Raw genomic sequence first — 20,936 nt, 5'->3', positions numbered from 1 at the left:
GGTGTAATTTGTAACAAAAGGAAGGTACATAGTGGGTGTGTTTTATGGTAGAGCCATTGCTAAAGAGGAAGAATCTCCCTCACCCTGCAGGTCAGATTATAGCTCCATACTGAAGATGGAATGCTCTTTTGGAAATCTGACCCTCAGTGGTCATCTTATCTTCTGGTCCTGAAGGAGAAGGTACTGGTATGACTGGCCATAGTTAAACTGGGGACAGAAGAGGCTCTCACAGCCAGCCAGGTGGTGCTGAAGTCCCCGCCCACCCCAGCTACCCCCACACTGAGGAATGAGACATTTCCATTGACTGACTGGTTTATTTTATTTTTAAGAGGCAACTAGAGTTTCATACAGAGCCAGACTCCCCACAGGCTGCAGCCACCACAGCACCAGGTTTCTTAGAGGCTACATTGGAGTCCCCAGAGGCTGTGGGTGCCATGGCAACAGCACCGGACTCCCCCAAGGCAGCATCAATGGCACCCATCCGGTATCCTCTGTGGTAGCGCTTGGTGGAGCAGTAGCAACCCAGGATTCCCAGGAAGACAAAGAGTGAGCACAGCACTGCGATGGCCAGGGTGGTGACAGAGAAGGAGAGTTGCAGCCCTGTGGGAAAGGAATACAGAGCAGCACTCAGGAGAGAGGCTGTGAGGACATGTGGTCAAAGCAGCTTGGCTCCAGAGCCTCCTAGCTGTTCACCAGGGAATGGTGGCTGCCTCCTAAAGCTATCACACACACAGGTTGATATGTGGGGGGGGGAGACAGGGATCAACCCAGCAAGGCTAATTTTTCCACCCCCTCCTGGGCACTGCTCCATGCTTGTGGGACATGGGGCTTGGTCCCCGTTTCTGTTTGGAAGAGCCTGACTCCAGATTTCCCGGATTTGTGGCCCTGCAGCCAATGACAGCAACCCCATTAGTCAGTTCTGCCAGTTGGCTAGGTGATGAGACAATAAGAAGTTGACCAGACTGCTCATGGCCTTGCTTGTGGCTACACTGAGCAACAGCTCACCCACTGACAGATGGGTCATGGGAGTCAGTCTCACTCCAGTCAGCTCCCCCCACCCCATGACAGAGGGCAGATCAGAGCACTCACCTGAGGACTCCTTCATGTCCCCTCTCACGATGGGGTTCATGGCCCGATTGGGAGAGAACAGGACAGGGTGGATGGCTTTAGGGGTGCCAGAGATGGGCACAGTGTAAGAGAGCTCAACAGCCCCTGCCATGGCAGAGGTGGGCTCTGTAGAAGCCAATGTTAGGGATCTGGAGCCCAGTGTAGTGGAGGAATTGGAGGCCAGCTTGATAGGGCCGAGCTGGAGGTCTGCTTCTCCAAGGAGCCCTGCAGGGAAAGAGCAGCCACAGTCTGGGAGCAGGTACAGGATGCCTCACCACCCTCCTCCTGCCATTCCAATGCCCACCAGCAATCAGCACAGGGTCTGGTGGGGTGGAAGCCACATCTGGCTTACTGCACATGATCTATCCAGCCCCCATATCAGAAGCAGCTGGGCTCAGCTCTGACATCAGCCAGATGGAAGCTTAGTCTCATGGGCAAGAGGGGCAGCTCTCTACTCCCCCAAATGCTAGAAGGGCCAAATGCCCCTAGGGCAGCCCCTGCTCTGGTGCCAAGGAAGAGTGGTCTGGGGGCAGGGCACAGAGATTGGAGGATCCCAGGGACACATTAGCCCAGCCAGCCTCCCCCAGCCCACCAAGGAATGGTGGAATCCAGGCAAGCTCCTCCAGAAGGATGGGGGGCATGCAAGATTACCTTCCCTTTCCTGAGGCAGATGCCGGCGCCGCCTCCTGCTCCCACAGCCAGCAGGGGAAGCACAGCAGGAGCAGTCTCCTCCGTCATGGGAGTGCCAGGCTGCAGTGGCTGGATCATAGGAGCAGGCCTTGTTGTGCTGGTCGGCAGGGCCGGCAGCCACTGCCTTCAGGTGGCACAGGAGGTAGATCTGAAAGCATGAAAGATGTCACAGCCAGATGTGGTTCTGTATGGGACGCAGGGAGAGCCCAGAGCTCAACTTACTGTGAGGTCAGGCTGAGGGAACCCTCTTCCCATACAGCACCCATTCTGCCCCACACCCTGGCCATCCATCTCTCGAGGAGAGAGCACAGGAGAGCTCATCTTATCTCCTCGCAGGGTCCTGTGGGAGAGTCCCTCATGGAGATGGCAGCCATCTTGCATTGCTGACACCCACCCCATGCAGGGAAGTCTGTGCCTTTCCAGGTGGCTCAGGCCCCCCCTCCTCTGTACTGACCTGGCTGTTGGAAGCACCGGAGAAGACAAATGTGTCCAGCTGGAAACGGAGGAACTGGTCTCCTCGTGGGGCAAGGAAGTGGGAGCGGCTGTGCTGCCCATCCACAAGGCACCTGTAGGGAGGAGGGGGGTTACTCACCCAGCCTCCTCAGTGCCATGGAGCCAGCCATCATCCTGGCTCCCAGACGGTCCACATGGGACCTGAGAAACAGCTGGGAGGGGCACCTGACCCAGATCCCAGGGGTGGGGAGACAAGGAATTGTGGGGATTTGGGGCAATGGTGGAGCAGCCAGGAGATACAGGTTGTACAGGAGCAGTTCAAACCATTAATAATAACTAAGGCCCTACTAAATTCATGGCCATGAAAAACAAGTCATGGACTGTGAAATTTGGCCTCCCCCCCAAAATCTGGTCACATGTGCCACATTTTACCCTATACTATACAGTAGTCACAGGGGAGACCAGTGTTTCTCAAATTGGGGATCCTTGCCCAAAAGGGAGTTGTGGGGGGGTCAAGGTTATTTTAGGGGGCTCATGGTATTGCCACCCTTACTTCTGTGCTGCCTTCAGAGCTGGGCGGCCAGAGAGCAGTGGCTGTTGGCCAGGCATCCAGCTCTGAAGGCAGCACCCTGCCAGCAGCTGTGCTAAAGTAAGGGTAGCAGTGCTGCAACCCTGCCTACAATAACCTTGTGACCGCCTGCCCCCCAAACTCTTTTGGGTCAGGATCCCTACAGTTACAACACTGAGAAATTTCTGTTTTAAATGCTGAAATAATTAAATTTGTAGGATTTAAAATTCTACAACTGTGAAATTGACCAAAATGGACTCTGAATTTGATAGGGCCCTACTAATAACTTAAAAGCCCACTGTCCACTTCCCTCCATGGGCCAGAACTGCCTAGTCCTGCTAGATAAAATGGTGCTTTGATAGTAGACACTGGAACCCGTTCAGAGACTTCTGCCCCAGACGCTCACCCATGGTCTGTGATGACCTCATATTTCATGGAAGACTCTGCACTTGGCCGGGCCACACATTCATCCACGTAGATCCTCAGAGGTGCATGGCTGCCAGTTCTCACTGATGCCTGGATGTTTATCAGGTCACCAAGGTAGTAAGTGGGGTCAGACAGGGGGGATGACCAGGTACCTGAGGACAAAAGATGGGGGATGACACTCACCTGAACCCTCCTTGTTCCTGCCTAGCCAGCACTGCCCACCCCCCAGTAAGGACTAGCAAGGAGTCTGCCAGAGAAAGGGGTATAAGGCAGGAGAGATCAGCAAGAAAGCAGGAGGATTGGGGTGGCATCAATAGATCTGTGGGAAGGAAAACCCAAGGCTAGAATAGGGGCAGCAGGGTGAGACTGGGGGGTACTAACAGCTGGAATGGCAGGGGGCTATGGGTCAAGGTAAGGGGAGCTCAGGGATGAGGGGAAGGATGTTGTCAGGGCTGGGTGAGAACACAGAACTGAGGTGCATTGACTAACTTGGGGTGCCCACACTTCCCCCTTTATGTGAACAGCTTAGGTAGTATCTGCATGAGCAATGAAGTGCCTTCCTAACTCATCCCCTGGAGACAAGCCTGGCTAGTGGGCTCCCTGTCATTTAGCCATAGACTGGGTGGGATCCCCAGGAGACTCCCAAGGTCCCCTTGAATACACCACTCACTGTCATATACATCCAGGGCAAAGTCCAGACGCCGTCTGTGCATTAGAGTGGAGCTGAAGGGGATCCAGGTGGGTTGGAGGCCCAAGGAAGAGACATTCCCAGTCCTGAACAGAGAAGAGACAGTCACTACCTCTTCTTCATACCCAGGATCTCCCATTGTGTGGTGGCACATGGCACTCTCCTTTGGAGATATCCTGGCAGCCATTGTGTAGCCCCTCCTGCTTTCCTATCACCCTGCCCCCCCCCCCCCCCCCCAATAGCTGGGAGGTTAATCCCAGCAGAACACTCCAGTTACACATCATAGCATCTAGATCAGTGGTTCTCAAACTTGTACTGGGAACCCCTTTCACATATGGGGGGGGTCATACTCAGGCTTGTAATTAAAAACATTTACCACCATTATAAATGCTGGAGGCAAAGGGAGGTTTGGGCTGGAGGCTGACAGCTCACCTGGAGGGGTCCTGTGCCCCAGTTTGAGAACCCCTGATCTAGAGCCACCCCTCCATCCCCTGGCTCAGCCCAAGACTATGGTGTAGCCAGAGCAGAGCTGTGGTGAAGAAGCTGGCTGAGACATTCATGAGCCCTAGTACATTATCACTTCAGTCTCTATTGCCTTGTCTCACCATGTGCACTAGCATGGTGTGTGCACAGCACTAGTAGATCAGCATCGTGTGGGTGACAGGTAGGTCTTGTGGACAATCAGGCCCCACAAGGCTCTGCTCAGTTGTGCTTCTCTGCAGCTGAGTCATGAGTATTAAAGACCTGGGCAGCTCTAGCTGACTGAATACCCAGCCTTGGTGTGACAGACCCCGCAATCACATCCCAGCCTCAGCAGGGCAATCCAGGACTCCTGACTCCCTGGCCATTAGCACAGCTCAGTGGGACAGCCCTGCAATGCTGAGGATGAATAAGTCCAGGTAATGGGGAGAGACTTTGCTCCCTGAAGCAAGTTGGGACCCATTCTCAGCCCCCCCAACACTGCATGGAGGATGCTCACTCACCTGGGGTAGAAGCAGTCTATGGGGAGGGAGAAGGCGCTGGCTCGGATCACACCCCCCATGGCAGAAGGTCTGTAGTAAAGGAAGTTTCTGTAGTGGATGGTGTCAGGGAGGAGCTATGTGGAGCAAATACAGCCAAGAGTCAGTATCCCCCAAGGCTACTCAGCTGCACCCTGCTCCCTCCATCCATCTAGCAGCAGGGCATCCTGTCCAGCCACAGCCCAGGAGGATAGCTACTGTGACCAGCCAGAAAGGGGAGGTGCATACACCATTGAAGAGATACCCCAGAGCACCAGCCAGTAGGGCACCAGGTTTGACCCTCACAACCCTCCAGCAGCTGCCATTCAAGGGGGCAGGTAGTAAAGAGACTCTAGTTAGAGGGAGATGAGAATCACTGCTATATCAGTCAGCCCCCTCCTGGGCCAACATCAGGGCTTGGACCTAGTGCCTAGACTCCTAGGAGCAGGAGCGGCTACCACAAGATCCAGAGGAATCCATCTGCTAGCCAGGAGCTGGAGCAGAGTCAAGCCTCCATGGATCAGCCACTAGAGGGGGCATGCGGTGCCCTGAAGAGGGGGTTACAATGGTAACTGCCACCTGAGCATCTCATCACATGCTAACACTAATTAAGGCTCAGGACCCCTCCCCACCATGGCTAGTCTGTCATTTTCCAGACAGGGAAATGGAGAGTCCCTTCCTATAGGGGCACACTGAGTACTTGGGGAACCCTGGGTACTGCTTCCAGCTCAATAGTTCTAATGCTGTAACTTCCCATTTTAGATCAGTCTGTGTTCCCACAGCTCCTGCAAATGCAGGAACCTGTGGGAAGAGGAAGGCAGGAGTTAGCCAAACAATTCCACAAGCCAGCGTTCACAGATCTGCTTCAGCCCCTGCATTGTGCCTGTTCATTGGCAATGTTAGGCCCTCCACGGCCCCTGCTGTGCACTTAAGACACTGTACAATTCCCCCTAGTTCAGCTGCAGCCATGAAGTGAAATGCTGTGGGTTAGTATCTGATGGCTAGAAGGCCCTCTCCCCTTGGCTCCCCTCCACCCAAGGGCTTCCTCTGAGACAGATCCCCTATTCGTCTTCTCCTGCATGGGACAGGGTATATCCAGATTCAAGAAGAGCCTCATTGCAGTGAGTCTGCTCCATGTCCAGCACTGGAGTGAATGAATGTGAGGCCTGATTGCCATTACTCAGGAAATATTGCGGGGGGGGGTGGGGGGGGGCATGCTGAGGTTTGAAACTAGGCTGCACTCAGCAGGAGAGAGATTGACACCCATCCACATACCCAGCCCCTACTGGTCTCTGCTCTCACCTCCATGGTGGCCCCACATGCCGATAGCAGGTGTTCTAGCTGGAATCTATCTGGCTCAACAGCAGTCACGGCACAGCCAGCCCCCAGTGTCAGCTCCCTGGCAGAGACAGTCACGCCGTTCCCAAAGAGATCCACCAGCACCGTGATCTGAAGCCGCGAGCTGCCACACACCACTGACACTGCAGATGGGGCACACGGGGTTAACAGACTCACAGCCACAGCATCCTCCAGACACAACAGCCCCCCCAAGATCCTATCCTGGGATTTACACCACTCCTAGGACTCATGGCCATAATTCCAGTTGCTGCAACCCCAACATGCTCTTTCCACTCCATTCCAAATACCTGCCCTGTGCCCAAGAGGCCATCCTCTAGCCCTGGCACCTCCCAGGTCCAGCTACCAGATCTGTGCTAGCAGGAGAGGGGATCTCCCCACCACCTCAACAGTTCATCCCCTGGTTCCTGCTGACCAGGGGCGTGTACCGATACCACCCCTGGGAAAAGCAGCCAGTGGCACTGTGGCCAGATGGACGAGCCCAGTGTCAGCAGAAGAAAGGGTGAGCATCCAGTGATGTGGTTAGAGGATCCACCATCACCAAGGGTGACAGGTCCCTTCTTCCACATTACACTGAGTGAGACAGTCATTAGACCCATGGCAGCTGAGTCCCTGGAGCTAGATGGCTATGAGTTGCAATAGCACACTGGCCATATGCAGGGTCTGTGGAGAATCAGACCTTGTCCACACAATACTTCACTGTCAGAGCTATATGGCAAAGCCCTCTAAGTGCAGGCTGAGCTTATGCCAACAGCAGATGTTTTCCGTCAGCAGAGTAATACCACCTCCTGGAACAACATTTGTTAAGCCCAGAAAGGCTCCCTTCTGTTATCAAAGCTGTGTGTACATGGCAATTTTTGGCAGCTTACCATGTTCTCACACACACACACACACCTGACTGACCAAAAAAACTGAGTAGAGACCTGGCCCTAGTCTGCCCAGACTAGGTCTCCAACAGCCCCTAGCCTCCCACATCTTCCCTACTCAGACACAGGCCACCAGGAATCCTCTCCATTTCAGGAAAGTGGAAACTGGAGCCACAGCAGTGCCAGGTTCTACCAACCCCAGAGCTGAAATACCAGGTAGCTGCCTTCAGTCATCTACTTGGCTGTGGAGGAGGAACAAGGAAGCTCTGCATCAGCCAGCAGGTTACTCCGAGCCGCTGATAAAGCCAGGTTAGAGGCAGGAGAGAGTGAGAGCATTAACCCTTGAAGGACCCAAAAGGCATCCAGGGGCACCAATGCAGCTTGCTGCCAAGCATCGGGGCACGGGAGCAGGAAACCGAGTCAGATGTGAATCTGTGGGTACCTGAAGCCAGACACCCCAAAAATGAGGTACCCAGAAATCCAGCAGCCACTATGGAAAGCTTTGGTTTCAACAAGATCACCCCTGCAGAGCTAGGACTAGAACCCAGGGCCCCAGACTCAGAGCTCCCACCTGCTCTAGCCACTAGGGGATACCACCTCAGAAGTCTCACAAGTGGGCACAGGACTGTCCTGCTGGTATCTCCTTGTGTTACAGATCTCATGCCACCAGAGGCGCCTAGATAGCGACCACAAGAGGAACCTTCACTGTTGTCTCATTGTTGCTACTAAGCCCTGGGATGCCTGCCACCAAAATGCAGTGTTGGATCCTTTGAGGGGGCAGGTCTGTGAACCCAAGAACCGCTAATGCCCATCTTGCCTGGGACAAAGTCAAGGGAGGGGAAGAGGAATGTGGTGGATTTCTCACTGCAGATCCCAGCTATCTCTCATCACCTTTCTGTAGCACTACGTCAATAACTGCTTCCCCAATCCATCACCAGTGGGCGAGAGACCCTTCTGGTGAGTAGTGGCAGCAGCTGCCACTGTTTTACAAGACAAGCGAAGCAAGGTGGGTGAGGTAGTATCTTTTACTGGTCATATTGGTCCACTAAGAGGTATTACCTCACTTACCTTGTCACTAATATCCTGGGACTGACATGGCTACGCTGCCGAAAGAACGAGATTATGTTATTTAAGCCCAAGGGAAGTTGCATACTTAGGGAGATTTACAGCCACAGACTGTAAAATGGAGCAACTTCCATGCCTGGCAACTGCAAGGAGTCCAGGGTTTCCCCACATGGGCCAGGAGGGGGTGAAGCTCTGTAGGCACCCTGCCAGCAGATAAGTCACTGAGCAGGTGGCCAGAATACATGCCATATGGGAGAGCCCTAGGTTTTACCTAGCCAGAACATACAAGCCTAAGGAAACACATGATCAACAGGACCTGGATCCGGCTCTGCCCACTCAGCAGCTCTTCCAGGAGGCTGGAGCCCAGAGCAGGAAGGCCCCACTCAGCTGGAGGATAAACCATAGCAAGAGGCTCACTTTGCACCCAGCACCCCTCATTCCCCCCACTTTACCTGAAGCATTTTGAGCCCAAGCACCAGTGACTAAGAGGAGCAAAGCCCAGCTCCCCACAGGAGCTCCCATCTTCCACTCTCTACTCAGGAAACAGCCACATAAAGAGAAGCAGCCCCCAGTGGCTCATTTTATACCTGGGCCAGCAGCACTCAGGTGCCCGCGATTCCTCCATTACCAGCATGGGCTACAGCTCCAGTCCCGTCCTCTGCAGCTTTGACAGGGGCAGGTGAGCGTAGCCAGCCAAAGCCAGGAGAGCTGCATCTGGTAGATGTGTGCAACCCTGAGCCCTTGTGGTTATAGGTTCAGCTCCTAGGGGTGGTAACTCTGCCCCTTTCCTAATGAGCCACCTACCCACTTCTGTAAGAGATTTTATGTCTGTTCACAACCCTTTTGTGATAAGAGCAGGTTTGTTTGTAAAGTTTCTGTCCATTGTTTCCCTGTTTCCTCCAGCACTTGGGAATGAAACCCTCATACACAGCAAGACCATGACACCCCACCTCCCAGGCAAGGATCTCCTAGTTCTATGCACAGATGGATGAACTAACCCTCCCCTCAGCTCAGTGAGGAAGGGATGACCACCACCATTATACTGATGGGAAACTGACACACAGAACATTCAAAGGCTAATTTTTCAAGCACCCACTAGTTTTGGGTGCCTAATTTGAGACTCCTGGGGCCTGCTATTCAGAGGTGCTGGGCAGCCCTGGCTTCAGCTGAAATCAGTTGACTCCTGGACCCCAGAACCACCCACCTCAGTGCCATCCTGAGCCCCCACCCAGCTCTGCCGATGTCCTCCAAACCTGACCCTAGACCCTGGCTATCCCATCCCTGGGACCGCTGTCACGCTCAGCTCTGGTGTTGAGCTTCAATTCCAACCCACAGTCCCCTGTTACCCTAGCCCTAGCCTCCCCCACAGCTCTGCCGAGGCTCCTCAATCCCAACCTGTAACCCTCTGCTATCCTGGCCCAGGGCTCCCTACCCCAGCTCTCCTGATGCCCCTCAATCCCAGCCTATGGCCAGGGTCATCTACACACAATGACCTAGGAAACCAGGTAGGGATAAAACCAAGAAGCCCAAATTCCCTCTCTGGTATCATGGAGTACTACTTCACTGAGGTGACCCATGGTGTCCATGTGTCTGGGCAGAGGTGTTAGCCAGCTGTGGTCTCACAGTCCTATGGCCCCCCTAGTGAGATGTGACCCAGGGCCCTGTGACACCAAGTTCAACAGGGTGGTGGAGGGAGTGGGTGTGAACTGTGACTGGGAAAATTCCATCGAGGTCTCTGGTGCAGCCCAGAGGCCATGGGGAGGGAGTAGTGGTCTGACAGCCCTGGCCATCTCTGTCTGTGCCGGTCTCTGGGACACAGACCTGGCCATACTGCTGGGCATTGCTCAATGTTTCCCGTCTGCTATGGGGAAGCAGCAGGGTGAGGCAAGCCAGGGGAGGAGGGCAGGGCACCCTGGTGTCCCCGCCTCCTTCCAGCTGATAAATACCAGGTCCTAGTCCAGGTCCCAGCACAGCCAGGGACCTGGAAACAGAGGGATGATGAGGACTTTGGTGACCATGTTAGCAGGGCTCCTGCTCCTATACCTCGCCCCAGGGGGGCTGTGCCAGGGCTGTGGTGAGTCAAATGGCCCTGTGCCATGTACCCCTCCCCTCTGTGTTGTGTCTGTTGGGGTGGCAGGGGGAAGGGAGCCTTTCCCCACTGCCTTCCCCACCAAAGCCTTCCTTTCCTCGTGTAGCTACACCCCGCAGCCTGGGCACAGCCTGCTTTTCACTGTGGTACAAGCTACTCCTGTCGTCTCTGCTGCTGACACCAGTGTACAGTGTAGACATCACCCAGACCTGGAAGCTGGTTTATCCAGTTTGCCTGGAGACTCAGGAGGAGTTTCCCTTCCTGATGCCCATTGGAGGCTGAGCAATAATAGCCTCATTGTCCCTGCCATCCAGGCCATGGCAGCTGCTCTCCTCCCATCGTTCCCGCCTCTTGCACCTGGCCTGGGAAATTTCACACATAGCCAGTGAGGGATAGAGAAGGGCAGGCAGGGATCAAGGATGCAGTTGTCTCTGGGCCAGGACACAGGTGACCTGCAGCATGGGACTGCGCCAGCACTGGGCACTGGAGAAGCTGGCTGGCTCAGGTGCCGAAGTCACACCCCACCTACCTGGGGGACTGCAGGGACTGGGTCCTTGCTTCACCATGTGCAAACTGCCTGTGCAGAGCATCTCTGCACAGCTACAATGCCAGGGAGAGACCGGGGGGTGGGCAGGGAGGTTTTTTTGGGGGGCTGGTGAAGGTGGGTTTAGAAATGGGGTGTAATGGGGGGCTAGGGCTGGGGTGTGTTAACTTCCTCCTGGCTGATGCCTGGGGCCCCGCATCCCCCCCTCAGCTGGTTCTGAGGGCTGGGGGTGGGGGTGAAGTTGTATAGACCCCCAGCTGTGACTGCCCATGTGTGATCCTGGCTCCTCCACCAGCCGTGGACAAGGATGAAAGCCCCCTGGTGAGGGATCTGCAGAAGAAGATGATCTATTCAGTGAATGCTAGTGCCCCCCCGAACCCCAGCATCCTGCTTGCCCTGCGGCTGGCCCAGGACCACAACAGGCCCATCGAGCAGGACATGCTGAACAAACTGAGCCAGGACGCAGTACAGCGAGCTGGTAAGCGCTCCGTCCCCCTCCCCACACATAGACACCCACCGGGCGTGTGGGACTCTGACACTCCCCCGAATAGAACCACCTTCCCAACCCAGCCACCCCGCATTGGGAAGTGGGGTCCCCAAAATCCCCACATATAAAGTCAGACCCCTGAAAGGATAATGGTGCCTCCACAACAAAGCTATTCCCCAAATATGCACCTCTCTGTGAGATAGAGGTGACCCCATAACACAGCCATCTCCCCATGCCCACTGTGCCACACAGCACCCCCCAAAACCAGCCATCTGCCCACCCCCTTGGCATCCTATAGCACCAGCCAAAACAACCATTTCCCCACCCCCTTTGCATCCCATAGCACCCCCCAAAACCGCAGCAATGTCCCCATGCCCACTGTGTCCCACAGCACCCCCCAAAACACAGCCATCTCCCCACGCTCTTTGCATCCCATAGCACTCCCATTGGGTACAACAAGGCTGGTGCTGAAACTGCTGCTCCCTTCAGAAAAGCATGAAACCAAAGGGAGAAGAGAAAGGCAGAAAAATAAAGGGAGACAGATAGGAACAGACAGACAGACTGATGGGGTGGGGGGAGAAAGAGACACACCCAAGGGGGGTGAGGTGCAGGGAGGCTGGGGCTGGGGCAGAGAGGCAGAGGATGAGCCTGGGGCAGGGAACCAGAGGCAGAAATAGAGGCTGGGGCAGGGAGCATAGGGCAGGCTTGCAGCATGGCCAGCCCCTCTGACCCCCACCCCCGGCATGCTGTTTTTCAGTTGCGTCCTTCTCCTCGGGCCAGGTGGCCCTCCATATCCTGGCTCAACAGGCCTCCTGCTCCAACCCCCGGCGGGTCTCTGCAAACGGCTCCACCATCAACCTGGTACGTCTCCTGGAGCAGAAGTTCCAGGCGGAATTGCAGAACATAGGTGAGGAGCCTGAGACTTGCAGGGCTGGGGGGAAGATCCTGCCTGGCTCAACCCCTCTGCCCCACACCGTCAAGCTCTCCCATCCACTCACCCCCTTTCCCTTCTCTCTGCCCCCATCTCCCTGTGTCTCGCTCTCTCAGGCCCTTTCCCCCATCCCACACCCTCCCGCTGTTTTGCCCCCTCTGTCCTGGCCCCAGCCTGTGAGTATGTCTGTGACTAACAACAGGTCTCACCCCCACAGCGAGCCATGGCAACCCCTTGACCAACTTCTACCAGCTCAGCTTGGATGTGCTGGCCCTATGCCAGCTGAACGGCAGCCTCTCACCAGCCAGAGCCAGTGCCCTCCTCCGCCCGGATCACAAGAACTATTACCTCAGCGGCCAGTTCTCCGTGGGTAGGTAAAGGCACCCAGCCTCCTATACCTGGGGGGCCATGGCTTCCCCTATGGGGAGGTGGCATGAGTGACATGAGCTGGGATCCCCGTGACTGTCCCCATGGGGTCGGTGTTGGGATGACCCTCTCCCTCACCGGCGTGACAGTCCCATCTGAGCCGGTTTTCCGGTCCCCACAGACACTGCAGCGGTGGCAGTCCTGGCTCAGATCTGCCTGCAGACCAGGGGGCAGCCCCTCCCTCCGAAGGTGGATAAGAAGATCAGACAGAACATGCAGTGGCTAGTGAACAAAATCCTGAAAGAGAAGAGAAGAGATGGAATGATCGGGAACATCTACAGCACAGGGTTGGCCATGCAGGTGAGGGACCAGAGTCCCAGTGGGAATCAAAGGGGGTGGGACTGAATTCTAGCTTCACCCACAGCCCAAAGGCCCTCCCCACAACCCCAGAGCAGCTGGATAATCACCTGTGGAATAGTTAATGTCAGCAATTACTGTGTCATTGGTAGGTTCCAGAGTTAACACCATATTGCCATAAATGGAGATAGAAGGCCTTAAATATCCCTCCCTTCTGTCTACATCCTACTCACCCGTCTGCTCTCTCCCTGGTGGGCCATCCAGACGTGTTCTTGTAGCCCCTTCCCAGCTGCCTTTGCTCACAGTCTTGTTCTCTATAACAGTCATGTTGGGCGTGGGCAACCAGCCCCAGCGAGTAACCCTGCCTTCCTCTCTGTCTTCCACAGGCCTTATCTGTCTCATCCAGCTATCTCAAACCCGGGGACTGGAGTTGCCTCCACACTCTGCACACTGTCCTGGACAAGATTCCCCAGGGCACGTTCAAAAACCCCATGGCTGCTTCCCAGATCCTCCCTTCCCTGGAGAACAGGACCTACCTGGATGTGAGTAAGCTCAACTGCTCCATGGATCCAGGTAAGGAGAGTAGACCAAAGGCAGCATCCCTAGGGTGGCTAAGTCCAGATGCCTTATTCTCCCAGCACAGGACATAAGAACTGGTAGCACCCAGGCAGACAGAGCCCATTAATTCAACCGTGCAGAGGAAGGGTGCCCTAGTGGTTGGGCTCTTACCTGGCATTTAGAAAACCCATGTTCAGCTCCCTGCTCAGCCAATGACTCCTTGGACAAGTCTACACAAGGGGGAAAAAAACAACCTCTGGCAGCAAGGTTCAGAGCTTGGGTGAACTGACGTGGGGCTCACACTGTGAGGCTAGAAATAGCAGTGTAGATGTTTGGGCTAGGGCTGGAGCCTGGGTTCTGAAATCTGACGAGAGATTGGGTCTCAGAGCCTTCATGTCTGCACTGCTATTTTTAGCCCCAGAGCTCGAGCCCAAATCAGTGGACTCATGCCCTGAGACTTGCTGCCATGGGGTTTTTTGGATTTTTTGGCTGTGTAGCTGTACCCTGTGTATCTGTGCCTCAGTTTTCCATCTGTACAATGTGATTCATAGCACTGTCCTGCCTCATCGGGGGGTTGTTAAGGATGGTGATGGGGCCAGCTAAAGTACCTGAGGCTGACAGAAGCACATGTAGCAAGGGTTGGGGGGGAAATGGTTTTTGACATTTCAAAAATTTGTTCCCATCCTGAATGAGGCTGAAAAGGCAAAAAAATCTCAAAAATGTTCACAAACTGAAAATCCAGTAAACAAACAGACAAAAAATTTAATTGTTTTGATTTGTATAAATCAAAATGTTTCCTTTTGATAACGTCAAAGTATTTCTACTACAAACTTCCTCGCTTTTTTTCCTCTGTAAATTTACTAAAATTTCTCAGCGAAAAGTTGTTTCAGGTTGAAAAACCAAAACGTTCCAGTTCAGCAATCTTTTGACCACACATTTTTTGAGGCGGGAGTTTCTACCAACCCAACACTGCTTCATGAACAGTTCGGACACTGAATTGGCATTTTTCTGGGAAAAAAAAGGTTCATTGAAAAATTCCTGCTCCGTTCTATGTGTAGCCCGTGCGGCTCTATGTCTCCATCTAGTGACTAGATGGCCTAGAGATTTATGAGTCTCAATCTACGGATCCTTCTCCTTAGCTCAATCACTAGAACATCATCATCATAGATCCAGAGGCCCTGGGTTCAGTCCCAGCTAATCTCCTGCCCAGAGGGCCATTGCCTAGATCCTCTCTGTCTTTGCTTCTGCCTCTTTCTCTCCCCTTGACTCCAGTGGGACTGGAGTCCCTGCAGAGAGAGAGTCGCTCTCTCCAAGGTATACGTGGCAGTTCTTTGCCCTCTCTCCTCTTTCTCCCCACACAGATAACCTCCCCCTGTCCACCACCAGGCCCGCCCCACCCACTAGCCGCCCACCTAGCATCAGAGTCACCTACACTGTTGCCGATGGTGTGAACAACACATTCAACGACTCTATCAGTGTCACCGTGCCCCAGGGCTCCGTCCTTTTCAAGGTGATGGAGGTCGCCCAGGATAAAGACCCCAGCAAATTCAGGTACTTGGTCAGCCTGGCAATGTGGCACCCATCCCTGGTGTCAGTGGCAGCGGCGCAGAGCAGGCTAGATAGTAGCATGGGGCTCCTAGGGCAACAGAGATTTAAAAAACAGAGGGGTCCCTAGGATCATGGGGGAGTCGACATGCCCCTGCTACCCCACCCTGCATGGCTCTCACAGCTAGCAGTGTGCTGAGGGCAGGTTAAACCCTCAGGGGCTGGGAAGGGGGATCAAGGCTGGCTCCGCCACGTCACTCAGCTGGACAATGTCTTCCTGGGATGGGGAAATCGGAGCTCAGGCGGGGGCCAGCTCGGCTGCTGCTCAATCCCTTTCCCCGCTGAATGGCATGGGGTTCAGTCCCACTGTGTCCTCAGTTGCATGTCCCTGTGAATTGGGGGTGGGGAGGCTATGAGGCAATGGTAACCAGTCCTCCTGCACAACTCTCTGTCTCTCTGTAGCTTCGAGTACACGCAGAGCTCCTGGGGCCCGTACATCATTTCTGTGCGGGGGCTGCAGGCTGATAACAACCAGCGCACCTACTGGCAGCTCCTGAGCAACGGCATCCCGCTGAGCCAAGGTGGGGCAGTGGGAAGAGCAGGGGTGGGGAGCAGTGTGAGGGGAGAGGGGGAGGAACAGGGCAGTGAGAGGCACAAGAGAAAGCGGGGATGAGAACCAGGAGAAGACAGGATCCCAGGGAGGGGCTGGCATGCAGGTGGGTGGCTGGGGCTGAGGGGCCACTGACCCCGTTTATCCCTTACCCTCCCTTTCCTCTCCTCATGTTCCAGGTGCTGGGGACTACGTCGTCTATAATGGCGAGAGGCTGGAGGTCAGATTCTCCACTTACTGAGCTCCAGGGCACTGGCGAGCCTGGGGACAAGGGGTGTTCCAGAAGGTGAAACTTGTTCTGGCCTTTCTACTGTCCAGAGATTTCAGGGTTCAGCATCCCCCACCCATTCCCCCCAGAGCAGGGGGTAGGATGGGCCCCTGGGGACAACTGTGTCTTATATTCATGTCTGTGTGACTGTTTCCCAAGCTCTGCCTGTGTCTGGCCCTCAGTCCTAAAATAAACGCTCTGCAAGAGCTCGCCGTACCGTGAGGGTTATTCCAGGCAAGGAGAGGGGCTGAGAAACTGGGAATGTGGCTAATGGGGCCTCTGATGGGCACCCTCCATCTGGAAACACAGCACAGCCGCAGGGCTGCCACTTCCCCCACCATACATAAGGGCTCACCCTGGAGCCCATCCACTGCACTGGCCAATGGGGTGCTGGGCTTACCATGGAGTCACCATCCCCTCTGGGGCCCTGGCCAATGGGGCACTGAGTAGTCAGTCCCCAGGCCTGGACTCTCCCTTGCTGTGGCACTAGCTGTAGCATCATTAGTGGCCGGTCATTAAGGCTTATGGTGTAGCAGGGCAGGCTGGAGGGCACTGCTGGTGGAGAATGGGAGGCTAATGGTGTCAACAGCCCAGCTAAACCCTTCTTCCGCCTGGATCCCCAGCAGCTGCACTTCCTGGGCTCCTTGCCTCACCCACTCTGGGTCCGAGCCCCCCAGCAGTGGCTGATCCACATGGGAGGGTGATGATTCTCCTAAAGCTGCCAGCCAGGGGACATAGCCCTTTCGCCCTAGCAGTGGTGGCCTCAGCCTTTAGTGCTGAAGGTTCCAGATTCAAACCCAATCCAGACAGTAACAAGTGCCGAGGGCTGTTCTCCTCCTGGGTGAGGGTGTTAGAGAGGCCACCTCACCTGGCCCTTGGAAACTGCCCTGGGCCTGCAGGGAAAGGGGCTAGAGCTGTGGACTCAGGCTACAGGGGGCAGAAGCAGTAAACGCCACTGACTGTGATATTTACTGAGCCCCCACAGCAGAACCCAGAGGTGTCAGAGGCCTGGATCATGGACTGCAGTTAGAGGAGGCTCCACTCTGTGGGCCGTGTCTTTGGAGATGGCTCTTCCCACAGGCATGTGCCCTCCCACCTCCCCACTTCTGCCATCACAACCCACTCGGAGATTACTGCCTAGGGAGTTAGAAAAAAATACAGGGAGAGGGCTAGGGAGAGTGATGGGACTCAGATCCAGTGAAAACTTTCTAGTTGAAAAGTTTTTTTTCAATGAAAAACGGCTTTTCATCCCCAACAAAAATGTTTGTGTAGATCAAAAAAAAATCCATTTTTAATCTCATTTTGTAAGGAAAAAACCCCTTCTTTCCTTCCCTTTTTAGTTCCACCCACCCCCAGCCTAACAAACCAAAATTGTTTTGAAACATAAAAAAAACCCAATTATTCAAATGGTGGGGAAGTGGGGTGGGGTTTGTTTTTTTTCTGATTTTTTGTGTGTGCGCGCAAAACATACTTGCTTTTCTCCTACCAGCTCTAAAGGGAATGAACCGGCGTTTAGTTATTATGTATTTATCCAGATCCCCATGGTGCTGGCGCTGTACATACACAGGACAAAAAGACTATCCATGCCCCAAACTGACTCCAGTCTAACTTTAACCCAATGGGAGCAGTCACTTGGCTGTGTCGCCCCCCGGGTGAATCTGTGCTACATAGTCCCTGAAGCCCCTGTGCTCTGATCTCTCCAGGTCCCAGTCCCCGACCCCCCAAGTGTGCATTTGTTGCCCTCTCCAATTTGGTGCCAGTTACACAGTGAGTGCCCGAGGGTTAGCGGACTGTCCCATGTCGATGCCCCCAAATCCCTGTCCTGGCTGAAGAAGAGTATTTCCCACATCCACCCAGCATGGTGGGTGCGAAGGAGAAGGCTGTACTGGGTTCCCCATTTCACAGGGCCCCCAAACCAAGCAGCGTTGCGACCTGCTGTGCGGGGTCGAAGCGTCACTCAGGTTTGGCCCAGCACCCCTCTGTCTGCATCTTCCCCTCCCCAACTCAGCCGCCCTTTGATGCAGAGCGACAAGAAGTAAAACTAGGACATCGCCTACACTGTAAGCACAACATGGGGAGGATGGGAGCGGATGGAGGGGCGGGGAATCCTCGCTGGCTTAGGGAATGTGATACAACAGCAGCCCCTTGGGATCCAGACGCTGCAGCGATCAGCACCCAAGAAATGCACGGTTAAGCAGGTCCAGGGTGTTCAGGGGCACTGAAGGGATTTAGCTCTCTGCAGCTTTTTCGCTTAAAAAGCTCCTTCACGTGGCTGCATAAGAACTGTTCTTCAGCCAGGCCAGCTTCCAGCCTGGAGCAATAGCTTCGGGAGACATGACAGTCATTCCCGTTTAGAGAAAAAGGGTGTTAATTCTGAAGCCTCTCGATGGCTGCTGAAACTGCAGCCAGGTTAACTATTTCAGTGCTGAGTGTATTAGCGGAAATGTCCTGCTACAGCAAGCCATTATTTCAGCCTGCCTTTCCCCTGGTAACCAGACACATTATTCTCCTCTGCACTCATGCAACTGAGCTGGGCCTAGCCCTGACAGGGTGCTTGAGGGGAGCAGCTGCTGGTGGTTTCTCCATCATGTTGTCTCCCTGTGCTGGGAGCAGGGGGGAGATGCCACAGCAGTGCTGGACTTGGGCTGCACTAGCTGTTTCTAATGAGTGCTACCAGTTGGGACTAAAGGGTAGGAACATTCTAATGTCGACGCAATCAGGAATTCAGTCCCCAGCCAACTCTCTTTCCCCCTGCCCAGACCGAGGAGGGGAACACGTAGCCACATCTGGGCTTGGCCACATCTTGACTTTATTGACCACAATTTCAGCCACCTCCTGTGTGCCAAAACCCCAGCCTGTCTTCCAGCAGCCCCATTTTCCCTAATGCACCCTCCCCAGCTGCCAACCCTTCCAGCTTCTCCACCTGACAACTCCTGAGAGGCTGGCATAGTTGTCAATGCAAAAAGCCTGGGGGCAGCGTAAAATCAGCTGAGCTTTGTCTTGGCACGAGTTTGCTGAGCAGCAGCTTCCCGGCTCCCCCAGGAACGACTCAGAGAGGTACAGGTCAGCAGGCTGGGAGCTCATGCAGAGACATCTGGCAGTGGCCTGGGAGAGAAGCAGAGAACTCAGCTGGGAAGCATATTGGCTGGAGAGGGGCCAGGTGCAGCAGGAGACCTTGGAAGCAGCCTGCAGGCAGATCGGAGACAATGGCTAGGACTCAGTGATGCCACTCATGCCAGGACTGAACTTTGGCTGGTGGGAGCTACAGATCTCTGCTTAATTGCGGAAATGGTTACACTTGCACCCCTCTATTGGGCTGCTCCCAGGGGCCCGTTAGGAACTGTTGCATTGATCGCCTCGTGAAACTCCCTGAACCATTCCTGGAGATGATTTGCCTCCTTCCCATCAGCTCTCAGTCTTTTCCCTCCAGCTGTGTGCAAGTGGGAATTGGGGGGACAGTCTGCAGAGCCTAGCAGCTGACCTGCCCACTGCACTTACTGCTGAATCTGGAGTACACTTGGGACACCTCTGAGCATCTGGAGGGGGTTGGTGGATCACAGTTCCCCTCCCAAGTAACGGGGTTGGCTGCTAGCCAAGCTCCTCCTCATAGCCAGAGGTCACCTTGCAGCACTCCATCCCTGCTGTCTCCTTTGCAGGGTTCCTTAACCAAACTCAAGAGAGTCCAAAGGAAATTAAAACATTCCCCACCTGAGGTCCCATTTATTCACTCTTCACATATACATTAGCCATCCAGGCCCCAAACTCAGTTCAACATCTGTCTCTCCTTCATTGGGGTGTTTCCAGCCCTCTTTCCCAGATCTGCACTTTCAAAGTCTCTGCAAGAACTCATCTTGCTCCCTGCAGCAGTTTCCTTCACCTTCTTGCCAACTACAACTTCTCAGGCCTCTATTTCCTGAGTGGTTCTCCCAGCTTGGATCAGCCACCTGTGGCCTTTTATAGGGAATTCCTGATCCCACTCAGGCGGGGCTCATCATGTTATTAGGGTTGGCTTAGTCCCAGGGTCTGCACTCCATGGGGCAAGACACCCTGTTACAGCCCCCCAGCAAATAAGGAACAGCTGCGCAGATTTGACCATTCATTCCCATACTCAGCTCAGCAAAAGACACCATTTATTGGCTTTACCCGATGTTGCCACACAATTGCGCATCTGCTGCTCCAGAGGCTACAGAAATCAGAAGGGAAACGGGATAGGCACAGAATTTAGACTTAGCTTGCCCCAGAGCCTTTGCTGCTTCTTCTTCCATATGGCTTAAAACCAGCAGTGTTAGATGTCCAAGCCTAGGTTCACAATCCACTCGATTGCTTCAGGTGAGGCACAGAGAGCCCACCAGGATAGCATCAATGTCCCAAATGATTCATGAGATATTCCATAGTCTGAAGTCCCTTTCCCCAGGCACAAATAGGACTATGCCTCAGTTCCCCTTTATGGAGAAGGTAGGTGCATCTGCCACGTGATGTGTGGCTGCAATTGAAAATGGACTCTATTTTCCATGTGAGTGAAAAGCCACTGGGTTCTTCACTTGAGGCACTGGTATGGTGTTGCTTTGGGACACCGGCGTCCTTCACCTTGCTCACCATTGACTTCTGTGAGGGAAGACCCCGAATCCTCAAGCTCTTGCCCTGCAAGCCAAAAAAGTTTCCTGGATTTGAGTGATGACAATCATCTCAGGGTCTGTCCTGTTACATGCTAAGGCACAACCAATGTCAAATCAGTATCTGAACATCACTCAGTGAAGCCGCACCCTGAACAGCAAACAAAACAGCCCGTGCTTATCACCTCTCTAATAAAAAGAACAGGAGTACTTGTGGCACCTTAGGGTATGTCTACACTACGAAATTAGGTTGAATTTATAGAAGTCGTTTTTTAGAAATCGTTTTATATAGTCGATTGTGTGTGTCCCCACACAAAATGCTCTAAATGCATTAAGTGCATTAACTTGGCG

General features: G+C 54.2%; 2 protein-coding genes and 1 long non-coding RNA gene across 5 annotated transcripts; 1 reads left to right on the top strand and 2 right to left on the bottom strand.

Annotated features, from left to right (window-relative positions):
• Positions 1-300: 300 nt before the first annotated feature.
• Positions 301-8,770, bottom strand: LOC114021916 (zona pellucida sperm-binding protein 3). 2 transcript variants are annotated; one of them, XM_043549538.1, is made up of 9 exons: positions 8,670-8,767; positions 6,233-6,411; positions 4,916-5,028; positions 3,915-4,018; positions 3,225-3,396; positions 2,252-2,363; positions 1,759-1,945; positions 1,090-1,332; positions 301-600 (listed from the first exon to the last, which is right to left on the bottom strand). In XM_043549538.1, the coding sequence occupies exons 1-9, from the start codon at positions 8,737-8,739 to the stop codon at positions 344-346; spliced, it is 1,437 nt and encodes a 478-aa protein (XP_043405473.1). In that variant the 5' UTR covers positions 8,740-8,767; the 3' UTR covers positions 301-343. The 2 variants fall into 2 exon arrangements, with proteins under 2 accessions (XP_043405473.1, XP_043405474.1); XM_043549539.1 differs by lacking the exon at positions 6,233-6,411 and having other exon boundaries at positions 8,670-8,770.
• A 1,386-nt stretch (positions 8,771-10,156) lies between these two features.
• On the top strand, positions 10,157-17,291 carry LOC102948394 (transcobalamin-1). Of its 2 annotated transcripts, XM_007070076.4 has the most exons (9): positions 10,157-10,291; positions 11,146-11,328; positions 12,095-12,244; positions 12,486-12,638; positions 12,816-12,994; positions 13,378-13,564; positions 14,911-15,100; positions 15,557-15,675; positions 15,884-17,291. In XM_007070076.4, exons 1-9 carry the CDS (start codon positions 10,213-10,215, stop codon positions 15,943-15,945), a joined length of 1,302 nt encoding a protein of 433 aa, XP_007070138.2. In that variant the 5' UTR covers positions 10,157-10,212; the 3' UTR covers positions 15,946-17,291. The 2 variants fall into 2 exon arrangements, with proteins under 2 accessions (XP_007070138.2, XP_043405475.1); XM_043549540.1 differs by lacking the exon at positions 15,557-15,675 and having other exon boundaries at positions 15,884-16,200.
• Positions 17,292-17,934: 643 nt separating this feature from the next.
• On the bottom strand, positions 17,935-20,041 carry LOC122466349. The gene is made up of 2 exons (XR_006291775.1): positions 19,681-20,041; positions 17,935-19,158 (listed from the first exon to the last, which is right to left on the bottom strand). It is a non-coding gene; the product is annotated as an uncharacterized LOC122466349 (long non-coding RNA).
• Between the last annotated feature and the right edge of the window lie 895 nt (positions 20,042-20,936).

Source organism: Chelonia mydas, chromosome 6 (assembly GCF_015237465.2).
Source record: "Chelonia mydas isolate rCheMyd1 chromosome 6, rCheMyd1.pri.v2, whole genome shotgun sequence".
Lineage (NCBI taxonomy): Eukaryota > Metazoa > Chordata > Testudines > Cheloniidae > Chelonia > Chelonia mydas.
The sequence above is the reverse complement of the archived record's forward strand: the minus strand, read 5'-3'. Positions and strand labels throughout refer to the sequence as shown.